Raw genomic sequence first — 16,640 nt, forward strand, 5'->3', positions numbered from 1 at the left:
CTTTGTTTGCTGACTTTGCCTTGTCCTTGCATTGTCCTGTCTGCATTAGCTTCCTTCTAATGCAGCCCAGACTCCTACACAGCACCAGTCTTCCTTTTGCTTAGCTTGTTTAACATCTGCTACTGTTTTGCAGATTCTGCATTAATTAAATGAAGAGTCTATTGCAAGAGTTACACTGCCATAAAGCATCCCAGGTGAACATTTTGCTGAAGATGAGCACAAACATATAAAACCACAAAGCATTTCCTTAAACCTAAAATGTTCACGAGTAAAGGCAGAGCGCGCCTCGGTAGCACCCAGGATGTATGTTCAATCAGCAGGCGTGGTGATCAGACCCCACGTGTCTGAGATGACCCGATCACAGTGGAGAACAGAAAACCTGGTTACAGCAAAAAGCTTAATTAAAAAGCTTTAGTTAACCAAAAAGCTTAATTAGCTCATCTTTGCTGATGGTTTGTTTTGACTGAAGTAGCCTACAACGTGTTCCTACAAGCAGTTCAGCTGGCATATCCAAAAGACAGGTAATGCTAGCAACGTTTACTGGGCATTTATGCAAGCAGCTGAGGCCAGTGCTCCTTTACCTAGCACAGCTGTAGCTGGATGAAGCTGCAGGTGGGCTATCAAGATAAGCAAGGCAAAACAAAACAAAATCACATTTGTTTCTTCTCCTGCCTCTGAGATCAGAAGTATTTGCCAGCTACTCAAAAGGAGTGAGATCAGTCTGTATATTGTTACATGTACAACACAGTGTTGTATGCCTGACCTTAGAAATACAGTTACAAGATGACAAGAAGGGGGAAAAAAAATCACAAAGTTGATTCTTTTGTTTATTTCTTTACAAAGTCCAGAAAGCGTTATAATGCAAAGTTCTAAGAAGTCATAACACAACAAAATGCATCAACTTTTTATTTAGGTGAAATTCCCAGTTTAAACCTTTCTTTCTAAAATGCTCACAAGAGGATGGCTGTTCCTTCCCCATCGCCAGGTGGTGGGTGAGGCTTCTCTCTCTGGGCATGCCCCACTTGCCTGCCTTTAAAAGCAAGGACCTCCACCATGCTGCAGGACCTTTGAAGGTTGTTACCAAATGGAGGACTTCTCTGGCCAAGGATTTCTGTGGGAATGGCACTTCCCTTGTTACCAGCAGTAAGTATTTACTGTAGGGATACAAAAGTTATCTGTTGGGTTGAGGTACTACCTTTGGTGCTTGCCTAGGATGAGTGGTAGCTTACTAGACCTTGCATGGGGCCTATGTTGTTACTGCTTCTAAGAGGACTTGAAGCCCCTTTGCCTTTTCTTTTGCCTGTGACTTTTGGCCTCACTTCCTCACTAGGCAGAGGGGACTGTAGTAACTTGTTTTTTCCTCTGAGAGATGCAGTAGGACACACGTGCTGGGACTTGTCTTCCTACACGCCCTCCATCCACCTCCCCAGTGACAACCGGAGGAGTTTTGAGATCCCATCACTGCCCTGGAGAGGATTCACCCCATGATTTCAAAGTGCCCATCCTATCTCTGTTTTCTCCCTCTCTCGTTGCCGCCCAAAACTCAACTACGTCCGATCTCCTCAAGAAGGAGCCACGGGCAGGCGCGAGCGCTGCCCGTCCCCCCCCCCCCCCCCCCCCCCCGGCGGCCGCTGGCTCCGCGGCGGGGGCAGCCGGGCCGTGCCCCCGCTCTCGCCGGCCCGAGGGCTCGCACATCGCGTGTCCCTGCTCTCTCCTCCCTCCCCAGGCCGCGGCACCGGCTGCCCCGTGCCCTGCCCGAGGCGCCGCGGCCCCTTCCCGCCCCGGGGCCCCTCTGTGGCTCCGCGCTCGCCTCCGCCCCCCTCCCCTCCTCTCCGCGGTGAGCGAGCAGGTGGCTGCGCTGCCTCTTGCCCCCGCGGGGAAACCGGTGCCGGGTCTCCGTGTGACCTCCGCCGTCCTCCTCAGAGCCCGGCCCGGACGGCACTTCCCGGGCCGTGCCACGGCCGCCGCAGCCCCCTCGGGCGGCCGCCGGTGTCCTTCCCTCGTCCTGCCTCACCGCCCGGAGGCACACCTTAACCTACGGGCGCGGGCGTCCCTCGCAACACCCTCGCTGCTGTTAAACGTCCTTTTATTACTGTTATTCCTTTCAAAAAAAAAAAAAAAAAAGGAAAAATATAAATAGTGAAACTACGGAGCGCCCTGCGCGTCCCCTCCGTAAGCCCAGGCGTCCTCTGCCCCGGGCTGCGGTCCCCCTGTACAGCCTCGCCAGGCTAGGCGCTGGGGTGGCCCGTGGGTGCGCGGAGCGGGGGAAGGCGGCCGCGGGCGACGCGGCGTCTGCCCGGCTGCCGGCCCCCGGCGCGGGGGAGGCGGCGTGGCCGAAGCCCGCGGGGGTGCCGCGGGAGGGGGGGTCCTGCAGACTTGCTTAATCCCAGCACGAGTGGGCAGGCGGCGAGGCGCGGAGCTGGCTCGGGGCTCTCCTGCGGCAGCGGCGCGCCAGCGGAATGCGGTAGATGCGGCGCGTCTTTAGCGGGAATACGGTATCGGGGGCGGGGGGAGCGGCCTCCGAGGCGCCGCTCTGGCGGGGAAGATCCGGTCTAGGTGGCATCTCTATGGTCCCGGATGTGGTTGTGCCGGGAGGGCGGGCGCGCTCTCCCTGCCCGGCCTCTCTATGGTGGCTTTCCGGGGGGAAGGGCCGCCGCCGGCGCCACGCGCCTGCGTGAGCCGGGCCCGCCGCCCCCCCGCCGAGGCCGCTGTCCGACGCGGTGAGCGGCGCCGGCTGCCAGCGCTCGCGGCGGCGCCGCCGGTGCGGAGGAACGCGCGCGCCCCGCCCCCCTGGGCCCCCGCCGCGCCGGGGGGGCCGCGCCCCCGCCCCGCTGCGCCGCTGGCATCCCCGGGGCTCCGCGGCGGCAAATGGTGGGGCCGGACGATGCCGGAGCTCCGGGCGGCGCAGCCGTGCTTCCCGCGGGCCGGCAGGAGGCGGCGGCGGCGGAGGAGGCGGAGGAGGAGGAGGACGGGGAGCGGGATGGGAGCCGGGGCTTGAGCCGGCGGAGCGGCGGGCCGGGGCAGGAGCGGCTGCTGCAGCGGTACCTGGCGGCGCTCGGCCCCGCCGCGGCGGCGGGTGGGAAGCGCTGCCCGGAGAAGCCCGCCAACGGGGCCGCCTACGCCGTGGGCCCCCGCGGGAGGATGACCAACGGGGATGTCGGCTTCCTGCTGCTGCCGCCGCCGCCGTCGCCGCCCCCTCGGGCAGGACGGGATGAGCCGGGGCCGGGGGAGGAGGAAGCGAAACTGCAGAACGGGGGCTTCCTCCCCTGCCCGCCCGACCCGGGGGGCGGCGGCGGCGTCCCCGCGGGAACCGCCTTGGAAGAGCCGCTGAGGAGCTGCCGGCTGCGGAGCGAGGCGGAGCGGCGCGGGGGAGCGGCGGCTGGCAGCCCCCCGCCGCCCCTCGGCCCGGGGGACGACGCCGGCAGCCGGGCGCAGGCCGCCCCCGGCGCGCGGACCTCCTGGGGCCGGGCGGACCCCGCCGCCCTGCCGCCGGCGCCCCTCGGCTTCACGGACGTGAACCTGAACTCCCGCAACACCTACGAGGTGAGCCGCCGCCGCAGCGCCCCGGAGCACCTGCCCCACGGAGGGACGGCGCCCGCGGCCCCGGCGCCGCCGCAGGAGTCGGCGGAGAGGGCCCGGCGGGCGGGCATCGCCGGCGCTGGCAGCAGCTTTGCCGAGTTCTTCACCAGGTAAAGGAGCAGGCGGCGGCGGGGCCGGCACCGGCGCCCCGGCAGCGCCGGGCCTTGAGCCCGGGGTGGGGGTGCGGGGATGCCCCGCGGGGCACGGGCGGGAGGGTCTGCTGGGCCAGTTCGCGAGGGGTGGCGGGGTCGTCTGAGGGACCGTGTCTGGGGTCAGCAGGGTCTTGCTGCTGGCCAGGTGATGGGCGAGTCCAACCCCGAGGGGCTCTTCGGCCGCCAAGTAACTATTGCTACAGGGAGGAGGCGTCGTTGGGCTGGGCGGAGGGTAATGCGATAAAGGATCTCTTGCTGCTACAAACTATATGGACTTCAAACTGGAATTTGCTTCCTGTGCCAGAGCGTTTCGCTGTCTGAACGAACGCTGGTAGCGATTAAACCGATGGGGGAATACGGTGAAAACTGTTGGTGTTGGAAGCTACGTTCGGGCAATTCTGGGAATCGTCGTGAAAGTTGGAAAGTTTTTGCAACCTGTTGACAGTGTCGGTACAGTTTACTGATTCATTCCAAAGTGTAGTGTGGAAAGCTTCAAGGACTAGGGTTTGTGCCCAAATTAGCCGGGCTTCTGTTAAGTTTTAGCACAAAGAAAAACTGTAGGATATCCAGCTTCATTACCTGGGGACTCTCTAGCATCACTAACATACTACACAGGAGATGCATCTCGGCTGTGATAGTCTATAGAATACTCTGTATTAGTTATGTTCAAAGAGCACAGTTTAATTTCCAAATTTCTAACAGTTTTTATTCTCTAAAACCCTGGGGTTATAGTTATTGTGTGACAGTCACTCTGATTAGCACAGTGGGTCTCTAAGTGTTTTGGGAAGGCAGAATAAGATTAAATCTATTAAGTGAAGAATTGATATAGGAGAGGTTTGATCTCAAAGCAGGATCCCAGATTGAGAAATAGGCTCCTTCTGCCAACCCTCAGGAAGGGGAGGATGGATTTCTGCCTGAGGATAAGGATAGTGGCAGTTGCAGGGTAAGTTTGATGCGTCCGCTTTGTTTCAAGGATGGGTTGAGATGTCCCCCTATTCCTGCTGTTTCTTATTAGTGTTCTTCCTTCACACACCCTTTTTTTTTTCCCTACGTGGTATGTGGACTGTAGTACATTGCCTTCCCTTTGCTTCATTACTTTAACACTTTGACCAGTAACATTGATACTTGTTGCTTTTTGCCCCAGAGTGGTAGCGTGGTGAAGTTCTGGAGAATTTTTCTCATAGAAAAGACTGAACTTGGTGTGCAGTAGAAGTTGTTGTCAATATGCAGTGATGTTTCCTGTTTTCAGTGAAGACTTGGGTAATACATGGAAAAAGTTAATTACTTCTATCATGACAAAAGCTATAGTGCGCAGTGAAAAAAAGGATATGCCAGAGAGCCAATTTCATAGCCCCTGACTGGCCCAGCTGGCTGTGCCTCTTGTATACTTGGCCTGGTGACCAATATGGGCCTCAGAGACTTTACATTCAGCTCTGCCTATATGTTCATAAAAGTGCCATAGTTACAGCTGATTTCATCTGAGCAGCCAAAATGAGATCTTCTAATAAGAACCACTTTTACTGATTTTTTTTTTTTTAAAAACAAACCCAAACTTCTCTTCCTTGATAGATCTGTCTCTAGATACAGTAACACTAGAGTTCATAGTCTCCATTGCTTAGAAAAGTGGTTATAAAACTTTCTTTTCATCATTTTTTTGAGTAGTTAGTTCTTGTCTTCTGAACTATTTCTGATACTTTAAAAGCTTAGACTTCTCACTTTTTTTTTTTTAAACTGCTCAGATTCAGTCAAAACTGACAGTTGCTATTGTAAGTGGATTTTTTTCTGGTTCTTAGAGAAGTACCTTGGCTCTCAAGTAATGAGGACTCAAATCATATAAAAATTGTCCTGTGATTGCACATTGGCGGCAACTATACTTCCTTGTGAAGCTTCTAAGCAGATGGTTGCTTGTATTTTTGAATGAGCACAGAGCCATAAATGATGTTGCTCCCCAAAGTTTTAAGTTGTACCCGGTGGCTGTGTTCTATCGAAAGTACTTGCTAAGAGAGAACAACTCATTCATGTTTTGTCAGAATGCGTACCTGTTCCCACAGTGTATGAGAAAAGATACTGGATGTGCTAAACATAGGTAGCTCAGCAGCCTGGAGCATCTTATATAGGATGTTTCACACTTGTAATGAATGCTCTTCGTCTAGTTTACAAACTATCTAAATTTTGGTAGCTCGCATAGTTTTTTCTAATAGTCATAATTATATGGAAATTCTTTTAAAAAGTAGACATTTCTTGCTGTTGTTTAAAAACTGAGAGAATGCAAATGGGAAGTCCTACTGCCCTCAGTGTGAAAGCTTCCTTGTTGTAATTGCCTGGTCAGACAAACTGTTTGGTCATGGCAGATCTGGGTTAGGAGGCTGCTGTTTCCAGCTGCTTGTTCCCAGCTCTTCAGTTATCAGACTGGCCTGCTTCACAGTTCTTTGAAATCATCCATGTTAATTGTCTGTCTTCATCTCATTGAACCATAGGAGAAACCGATGACGTGAGGTAGGGGAAAAAGCAAGCGGCTGTCAACAGCAGCATCTTACTTGAGCTCTGTGACAGGAAGAGTGGCTGTGCCCTCAAGATTATTGGTAATAATTATCCTAAGGTCATGCGAAAGTTTACATCAATGATTAAAACTTTTTTTCCAGGTAAGTATTAGGTGTAATATTTGGCCCTGGGATCTTAAGTTGTATTTATGCCAAATTACTAACCCTGACAAATCAATGCTAGCAACTTTTAACTGAAAAATAATCGGTTTTGCTATCTCTTTGTTCTACATCTGTGTTTCTCCCAGCATGTGAAGTGGGATGCCTCAAGTAAATCAGAGGTATGTGGAGCAGAGTGCCGTGGCAAGGAAAATTGCATGACTGTGGTCACTTGTCTCCACTGTGCTACTGTTATGGTCAGAGTATTAAGTAGCTTCTTGAAAGTCACCTGTCACTGCTTCATACTCCTGTGTATGATTCATAATACAGTCATACATGGGCACTGTTCTTATGGTTTGTGGTCTTACATAGCAGCGTACAAGTGCAACGTTCTGTTCTTGGATTATTTGATCACTTTTGGGTAGCCCCAGTGGATTGCTATTGGGTACAGAATGGTTCAGTGAGCAGGAATGTTGTGTGGACGATAGAATTAAAGCCATGATGATTACCTTGATTGCATTATGCTTTAGACCACAAAGCACCACACACAGAGCAGAACAGTAAATCAAAAAGGGCAAGCAGCAGTGAGTATTCCAGGGCTCAGATAAAGCCACAGTGATTCTGAACCTCCTTTAAAGATGAATTACACTTCATAATTCTACATGTATGTACTGGGCTTGTGTACTGTTCCTTTCTGAATTGTATATTTACTGCATAAATTTAGTTATCTGGTAGTTGGCGAAGTTTCTCATTCCTGGATTCAAAGCTTACTGCTGATAACAGCAGTGATATTTACTTTGTTGTAGTAAAGCATCATTTTCCCAAATACTTGTTCTCCAGAATTCATTTAACAAGTTTTCCTGATAAAATCGCGGAGAGCTTAATTCATAACTGACACTTCTCATAGGTCTTTATGATGTGCTGTGAGCGATAGGTGTAAGGGGTTGTAAGCATGTATGGTAGTTGGCACACATACGCTTATAAAAACTGTCTTTAGTCTCATCCTTCCTCACCCAGAACACTTGTGCTTATTGTTCAGAAGTTTTGAAAAATCTTCACTTGGGTTGATGCAAGTTGAAGGGAGTCAGTATATGTAGGAACAATGAACTGAGAAATCACTGAAGCCCACATTTTTTTCTCCCTCTTTGTAAACACAGTTCTGTGGTTCAGTAAGTAGGTAGTTCTTCAAAAGCTGCTAATCATCTTGTTCCTACAGATGTCCTTGACAAAGACTGGAGGGTTGCAAAGACGTTCACTTCCCTGAGCATTGTTACTTGTGTACATAGTAATGTCTCTAGATCTGTAGTTTATATTTCAATTTATTACTAAGTAGCACTTGTAGCTCTTTGAGCTATGTAGGCATATTCCTAGCCTACAGTTACATCTTGTGACTGTTTAATACCAGAATCAATGTTTCTCTTTGTATACAGAGCTTGTCTGTTTCACAAAACAGCATGAAACTTCAGGGGACGTACTGTGCATCTATGGGGAAGAAGTCTGTTTTGTGGGGTTTTAGTCAAAAATGAGAGTCAAGTGGGGAATGAGCTGTCCTAGTTGCGACAGATCTTCTAAACCTTCTGTTTGTGTAAAGATCAAAGAACAGATTGATGGGGGCACTTCACGATGCTTAATTTGTATTTTTATATTGCCTGTGCCTATATCTTGGTCAGTTCTTGCTGACATCCTGAAAGACTTGTGTGTGTGTTTTTTGATTTTTTTGGGGTTGATTTTTCCCTGTCCAGGTAAAAAAAAATATACCGAGTGCCTCTAACAGGTCAAGGAAATATACCAACAGTATATTGGAAAGATAACTGGAGAGAAGAGCTAAGGGAATAGAACAAAGCTGCCCCCCAGAAATTGGGAGGGCACCCTTTACCCTCCTGTCTTTGTCAGACGTAGTGTTTTGCTTTCTCTAAGCAATCTTGTAACTTAAGTGAACAAATAAATACTTATAATTGATTTGGATTAAAGCTGACTGGAGAGAGTAGGCAAGAGCACCTGGACCCAAATCTGTGACTTCAAAAAGTCTTCCTTTTTCCGAGTTGGAGACATAATTAACTTGATATAAATAGGAAAAAGCATTCATATTATCAAAATGAGAAGCTTTCTGAAGATTATTCATTCAGTGTTTGCTAAGAATGATTTATTTGTTAAGTTGTGTTGATATGTTGCCCAGTTTCTGTTTCAGTCATATGAATAACAAATATAATGACAACTTCAGTAAATGTAATCTCCAAAGTAAAACAAACTAACAAACTTTGAAGATGAGTGCTCAGCATTTTATTATTTTTTGGCTCCCAACTTCTTAATAACTGTGTACATAGAAAAGTTTACCCAAATTGTATAAACTTTTTATTTGTAAAAAGGTCAAGGAAATAGCTCTGCGTATCTAAAAGTTTTTTTGCAGGTGTGGATCCCACTGTAGAAAATGAAATCTATGTGACAGCAGCCTTGTTCTTATTAGTGAATTGGTTCCAAGCAGCTCATGAAAACAAGCAAGTCCTCAAGGTCTATGAGCTGAAAATGCCTGTTTGAGAAAGCTTCATTCTCAGGCCTCATGATGTATAGGTTTTAAAGAGTTTTGTGTTTCTAAAAAACATTAGGAATGGTGTTTCATTGTAAGCATGTAAGATGCTGTGCACCTATGTTACGCTTCTGGCTAGGATGTCTGTTGAGTAGCAAACTGAAGCTAAATTTCAGGTGCGCAAGTTGGAAGAATCGTATGTTGATCTGGATAGGTACCAGATTGCTCTATTGCTCCAACTTCTGTCTGCAGCCCATCTTCCCCCCCACCCCCCAAGCTGACTAAATAGATGTCACTTCGAAGACCTTAGATCCATATGTACAATCTTTATCAATTTAAATTACCCAAAGTATTAGCAGTTTCTCTGCTCTCCTTAGTAGATAGTGTAATATTCTACATTGGTACAGATATTTGCACTGGGAGTTTTATAATCTTAATGGGATTTTTCCTGAAGTAAGTTCTCCTTAAAGCAATGCTGTAGTTTTTGGGGCATTTTGTGTGTGTTTTTTTTCAAGCCAGACAGCTGAAACTGCTGTTCAGTGTGCAACAAACCCTTGGAGTCATAGCTTGTTTTGCTAAGGGGTGTTTTACAGAGGCATTTAAACTTAACCTGAAAGTGTCTCTCCCCGCCATTTTGCAGAAGGCCTTTTTTCATTTGTTGGTCTCTTCTGCTTCTTTTGACACAATTTCTTACAGACTCAATATACTGAGAGTAGTGTGACAAAGTGAATGGGACCTCTCTCTTCTGAATAGGCTATGACTAAAAGGAGAATGTTTTACATGGAAAACAACAACCAAAGGAGGTTACTCTAATCTCAGCTGGCCTCTAAGAAAATGGTAGTTTTATGCTTTTGCTCTTCTGGCTGTTCAGTTATTCATTAGGCTGTTTTGTCTTGATTGTTTAAGAATAAAAAAGGAGTTTAAGCGGTTTGATCACATTTCATTCACATGGATGCAAAAATTGTTGTTTGTCTCTTCAGTTTCTGGTAACTGCTGAGATGTTTATGATCTAGATCCTTTTTTTATCCCTTATTGGTCTTGTTTGTTGCTCAGCTGGGAAGAGACTAGGTATGTTAGACTGGGTGGTAGGCATTGCTTTAAGCGTCTTGGCCTTGGACTGTGCTGTGCTTCTCAGCCTTTTTATTATTGTTTTCTAAGGAAGTGAAGCTTAGGCAGTTACTGCCTGATCTCTCTAATACTGCAGCCTGTTAGCCAGGTCCAGTCAAACTCCTCTGCGAACGAGGTGAATCAAATGTAAAAATCCTACAGGTTTTTGAACGACGGCTGAGCATAAGGAAAGCCTGCAAGAGACGCTCTGCTAATTTGGCACTGTACTTGGAGAAACCAGTCAGTGGTGCAATCCACCTGCAGAGCATGTTGCTTGTGGCCCAGCATTGGGGTAGCAGTGTGAGAGGTGGCTGTATGTTGTGTGGGTGAATTTATGACTTCAATTAGTAGAAAACTAGTTTTGATGGTCACAGATGTCTACTTCAGAGATCCAAACACTCAGACTGGTGTTCTTGTAAATTCCTTTCCTCCTGACTGAAAATAGTATTGGTAGCCTACAGGAGGAAGTTCTTTGCAGTTTTTCTCCATCCTTTGCCAAGGTACTCCTTTATTAAGAGAAACCATGTGCAGTTTCCATTGTTCTATTAGGAACTCTCATTTAATGAGCTTTTGTGTAAGTGAAAGTGTCTCCCTTGATCAGGTAGTATAATAAAAACTGCCTTGTTGGCTCTCCTCACCTAGGGCACTTTCTGTTGATCTAAACAAGCCTCCTGAAGGCCAGCTGTAGGAATAGGCAAACTAAGTGATTGTCTGGAAGTAAAAGAGAAAAGACACCAGAGATAGAGAGCAACAAAACATCTGTAGCCCTTCTGCCTCTGCTGGAGCCACAGAAATGCCAACTTGCTGCTGCTGCTGTCACTGAGGTCTGGTTTGATATGCTGAGGAAGATGCTATGGGAGAAGGGTGATTGTACTTCACACATCTTACTCATGCTCCAAGAACAGCAGACAGAATTGTTGATGGCAGCTCCTCTGCTTTCTGTAGCAGGGGAAGCTTGGCCCTGGCCAGGTCTCAGACCCTGCAAAAGTCAGTCCTATCTGTATTGCTTCTGTTGCCTGATGCATCCATTAATGCAGGATCTTGTCTGTCTTGCTGGTGGGCAGTAATGAAGCTGTTTGTATGCTGGATGTCAGAATCCTTTAAAAAATCCAAACAAACCATGAACTACCAGAGGTATTTGGGCAGTTGGTAGCTGCGAAACGGGAAGCTGTGGAGATTCCAGAGCACAAAGTATCTCTAGTTTGGGCAGCTGAGGGAACTGGGGTTTGTTTAGCCTGGAGAAGGGGTGACTCAGGGGAGACCTTATTGTTCTCTACAACTACCTGAAAGGAGGTTGTAGCGAGATGGGTGTCTGTCTCTCTTTCCCAAGTAGCAAGTGACAGGACAAGAGGAAATGGCTTCAAGTTGCACCAGGGGAGGTTTAGATTGAGTATTAGGAAAAATTTCTTCACCAAAAGGGTTGCCAAGCATTGGAACAGGCTGCCCAGGGAAGTGGTTGAGTCACCATCCCTGGAGGTGATGGCACTTAGGGACATGGTTTAGTGGTGGACTTGGCAGTGTAAGGTTAATGGTTGGACTGGATGATCTTAACGGTCTTTTCCAACCTACATGATTCTAGCTTTTTATGATTGTAACCTTTAGGTGTTTTGCAAGTGTTACAACCGGGGACTGGGAGCCCAGGGAATTGTAAAGGTCTTGTGATGCCCTCGGGTTAAATTAAGGTGAAATGACATAAACCGACCAGTTAAAATGTTTTACTTGCGGTAGAAACAATTTAAACTTGAAAAATTATGGTAAGTGATGTGGTCTCTTATTGATAAATCTGTAAGAAAGGAAAGAAAAGGAAGGGAGAGAAAGAGAGTTAAAGAATCTGGATCACCACCCCAGGTTCTAGCGTTGTCTCAGGTCTGGTAATCTTGGGTGGTGGGTGCACACCCAGCAAAGTTTTCTGTCACTTTTTAAAATTAATTTTATTGGCTGATTTGCATACTAGACAAAGAGAGGCAGGTATTCACAAAATCATTTGCATGAGAGACAAGAAAAAGGTGGAGCATGGCTTCTGCCTGTGTGTTGAGGGGGAATGGGATGCATTAACCCTTTTGTCCAATTGAGTCTGCACCCTACCACCTCTACCTTTTTCCTCAGTTTTTGTTCGCGCTTCTATACACCCTGTGGTTCCCTAGGCAGATAGTTCGTTCCTTAGACTAACCACAAAGGCCACAATTTGTCCTTGAGGCTTTCCATGTCGATGAATGTTTGAGGCATTAACTCCTCAGTTCCTCACAGCAAGTTGCTTGCTGTTCTTCAAATTCTGTAGGCAGCTGAGTGGTAGGTTGGGAAATATTTTCCTTGCTTTATAAAAAGCCATCAGGCAAAACTGAAAGAATCAGTCTCTTGCATATTAATATCAGCTGTCAGATCAAAAATGGATTATTGAGTTTTGTAGTATTTCTGCAATTTATTACTGAAGCAGTGACATAAAATATATTGTGAATTGCTAGCCACAGCAGAAACCTGATACGTGGAGTGGCTACAAAAGTAGCACAGTAGTACTTTGTAGTACTACATTACACAGTTGAGTAGTCGACAGGCACTCTGGAACCATAGGGAAAAATTTTAACTGAGGCCTGACCAGGCTAGTTGGAATAGTAAGCATCACCAATTCTTGGGACAGTCTTCAGAATAAAACTCTGCCATGTGTTTGAACTTACAGTTCACGGTCTTGTAGGCTGTGTCAAAGGCTGAAAATCTTTCTCACCTTTGTCTTGAAAATATATATTGTATGGGAACATTTGGACTATAGGTATAGGGACTGCCTTGATAAAGCTGGTGGTTTTGCCTTAACTCAGAGTGAGTCACTACTAGAACAGTTTAGCTTCATTAGGCTTTACTTTTGTGAGGTACCTTGGTGAGCTGATTGAAGAATTAGCTTTTGTCAGGAAACAAAGGGAATGTCTCTTCCCTGTTTCTGGTATTTATTTGATCCTCTGTGAGCTGCTGTAGCTCATTAAGCTGGTGAGTGAAAAAATGTGGATGGTTTTCTGTGGGATTAGTGAGTTGAATTGACTTGCAAGGTATGGAGAGTCTTGGAATCAGTGCAGCCGAAGTGAGTGTAGGACATTACTGGTGCGAGGAAGAGAAATGGGCTTCCCCTTAGTGGAGCTGAAACAGCTTAACTGTTATGTGCAGGTCTGGGAGGAAGGTGTTGCTGCTTAACCAGCTGTGGCTTTGCTGGAGTAGATATTCCTGGCCGTGCAAGAAATAGCAGGATATCTGTAGTCATCTGGTAGAAATTCTCTTCTTCTTGCAGCTGTGACCTAGGATTTTGGTTTAGATTCTGTGGTCAAGTGACATTTGGTTATTATAGAAGATTGACTATAGTGTTTGGTGTAGTGTCAAAATAGCTGCTCAACTGCCTGATTAAATATGAAGATGATAGAATAGTTTGACAGAGAGCTCCGTTTTGCTAGTTCACTCTGAAAAGTAAAGGTGAGACCACACCGATTATCTTCCTTTACTCTTTTTGTATTTCACCATTCTGAAATTTAACCGTGTCTGTTACCTTGCATATGTGTCTGCTTGTTCACATACATTTTTGAGTGCTTGAACCTGTTTGTAAAGCTGACCTGTGCAACAGCTCTTTGTTAAGTGTATAATGTAGACTGTTAAAATACTGTTTGCCATTAAGTGTTCTGTACAAAGCGTTCTGTAATATTGCTAAACACTTTCAACTCTTAAAACTTCTCAAGTGTTTGTGTACCCATAGTAAAACTGTTTTGCTAGCAGTTTGTAAAGCCACTTTGGGACTGGTATCAACTAGGAGCTTGAGCAATAGGGTTGATATAATTTAGTATCTTCAGTGCAGTTCCACAATAGTTCTGTTAATCTTTTTGTCCTCACTAAGAGGCCAGAAACCTCCTTCTTCCCTGCTCCTCAATACTTAGCAGCTGCTACTTGACAGTTCATTAGATTTCAGGTATACCTAACTGTGGCTGAGGCTTTAGTTGACCAGTAATATCAATGGAACTGTCATCGTTTCAATAAAAAAAAAAATACTGCAAGCTTGGTCTTGCTGAAGATGCATGTTCTTTGGTTAGGATTTGTTTCCTTATTTTAATTTTTAGGGAGGATGAGGGGGAAACAAAAAACTTGCTTGTATAGCACTTAAGACTAGTTTTAGAGTATTACAGATGCAAATGTTGAAGTTCCTTTGGGGAGGGTGGTTTGGGGTATTCTTTGAGTTGTCCTGGTGTGGAGAGAAAGAAGAGGTCTTTGTACTGCTAAAAGGTGCTAAAACTGGAAACATTCTGCGACAGATCTGTGTTTGGGGGTAGCAAAATTTAAAGAGAAGCTCGTATCTAGCTTCTCCTTGTAGCAAGGGGGTGGAAGGTGTGGACTGTAAAATTGGTTGGGTGACCTCTCCTCCACCACAGGGCAGAACTTGGAAACTTCTGCTCAGAGCAACTGTATAAATGTATTGAATCAAAATGAGTTGATCTTATTCTAAGGGATTGAAACGAAAAATGTAGAATGTGTAATAAATTCTAAATTTATTAGTGTTCTAAATCTCCATGTTAATAATTTAAAACTAAGCCTAAAAACACTTGCATATTAACATACAATTTAAGGTTGAAATGTGAGAATAAAGGATGAGTTGGAAAGTATATTTGTAAAGTAGGGGGTATTTACTCTTAATATTTTTGTTCCTGTCACTTTTCCAGCCATAACTACTAATGTGAGAAAACACTTATGAGCATGTAAAAGTGTGCAGGAGCTATTTACTCAATGTCATATAATTAAAACAGTGGACAAGCAGTGACACCCTATCCATTGATCAAAGAAATAATTACTGTGTGCCTCTGAACATACATTGTAACTTTTTAGACACTTTTTTATCCCTCCTACAAATTGTGTACTCTATATAACAGTTTAAAATGTAGAAATAGAATCCTACTTCTATTGCTGTGCAAGCGGCTAACCAAAAAGGTTTTATTTCCTTTTAATGATTCATTATTTATGCTTAGAGTTGAGTTACATTTGTTTCTGTATGTGAATTATTGAAAAGTCTTGTTTAAAGCAGAGGAGCTAGTAGTGTAAAATCAAGCCATGTTTTTTCTGCTATTATTTCCAAATTGTTGCACGTAAGACCTTAACAGAATGGACAAGACTTGAGTATGAAGAAAAATTCTGTTGTGTTCTTAAGCAGCTTTCACGTTTTATACATGGTAAAAACACACAAATGTGAATGTAGTAATTCTTGTTATGTACTCAAGTAGTCATGAAGGAATATGAAATCACAGGCTTGCAGGAGTCTTCAGAATTTGTGCCGACTGTTCTGAAAGTATGGTTTTAAGTCAAATTATTAATTTTAATGCTATACCAGTAACAATTCGTAGGATATACCTCTCCTAACTCCTCACTGATACAGCTCTCTGGATAAAGATTATTAGGTATGTAAGTAGTTCCCTTATCAGTTTGTCTTTCAGCTAATTCAAATTCCAGCAAATTTCAAGCATAGACCTATTTTGTATATATAGGAAGCTTAGTTAAAAATTAGCATAGGGATGGAGCAAGAACAGACTGTGTGCATGAGTAGAACTCTAATCTTTCCAGAGACGCAAAATCAATTGTGGTGTAATACATATACAGGTTTTAATGAGTTTTGTTACTTCATATTCTTTTTACAAATTCTGAGATTTTATTGGAAGCAGTGGATTTTTAATGTACTTTAGTTACTGCAGAGAAATGCAACTTCCAGGGTTTTTAACTGCATTTTTGTAATTATATTTAAAACAAACAAACAGAAAACCTAGACTGTTTTTTGTCCAAGTCTGCTCATTTGTAGCATTAATTCTCTGCATTCCCCCTCTAAGCCTTTGTGATTCGGGGAGGAAAGGTTATATAGGATAGAGTGAGGATGCTCTTGATGTGATGCTGATTCCTTCCTCTTTGTGTCTTGCTTCCCTGGATCTAATGTGAGACAGTTGTCTTATGCAGTGTCTAATAACAGATACTAGATGCTTAATAAAAAGGAAAATATAATCAGCCCTCACTTCCTTCGTCAGTTCTTGTGGCTTTCAAATCTTGTTTTCTCTGCTTCCCTGTCATAGATCTTGAAAGGTGGATGCAATGAGAAGAAATGATTGTTGGTTGAAAATGACAGTAAACCAGACTGCTATGTGTGTAAAATAAGTCAGAAAAAAATGTTTTGAGTAAGGTTTTTTTTCTAGAAAAAAGTTATACTAGAGTACTAAAAATTATTCAAGTGGTCACTTGTTGGAACTGTTTTATTTGTTGATTAGTAAGTAAACATTTTGAGCAAGGTCAAAGTTACCTTGCAAGGGAAATAAATTAGAGAATAGTAGTCTAGCTTTCAACATCAAGATTTAAACACAGTATTCATTTATTTTCTAAGATAACCCTGCATTCTGAATATTTTATTTGGAAAAAATTGTTTCTTTGGTGCCATGCTTCAAGTTTTGCAAGGATTGCTTTCCAGGGATGTCCACAGTTATTTGTTGTCTAACACAGTGCAGCATTTTGAATTATCCCATTAAAATAATCACGTTCCGCCTATCCCCTTCTGAGACTTAGTTCTAACTGCATATAGACTTCACCAATTTATCTTAAACAGCGAGAAAAACGTGATTTGAAAAGCAGAAGTGAAGTGGAAACAAG

At 45.1% G+C, this 16,640-nt stretch overlaps 1 protein-coding gene across 1 annotated transcript in view; it reads left to right on the forward strand.

Moving 5' to 3' along the window:
• The first annotated feature begins 2,860 nt into the window (after window positions 1-2,860).
• TBC1D12 (TBC1 domain family member 12) overlaps window positions 2,861-16,640 on the forward strand; it is a 45,262-nt gene continuing 31,482 nt past the window's right edge. Inside the window, exon 1 of the mRNA XM_074874923.1 lies at window positions 2,861-3,689. Coding sequence (XP_074731024.1) covers window positions 2,869-3,689 — 821 coding nt within the window. The 5' untranslated portion in view covers window positions 2,861-2,868. The remainder of the gene's footprint in view (window positions 3,690-16,640) is intronic.

Source organism: Strix uralensis, chromosome 7 (assembly GCF_047716275.1).
Source record: "Strix uralensis isolate ZFMK-TIS-50842 chromosome 7, bStrUra1, whole genome shotgun sequence".
NCBI lineage: Eukaryota > Metazoa > Chordata > Aves > Strigiformes > Strigidae > Strix > Strix uralensis.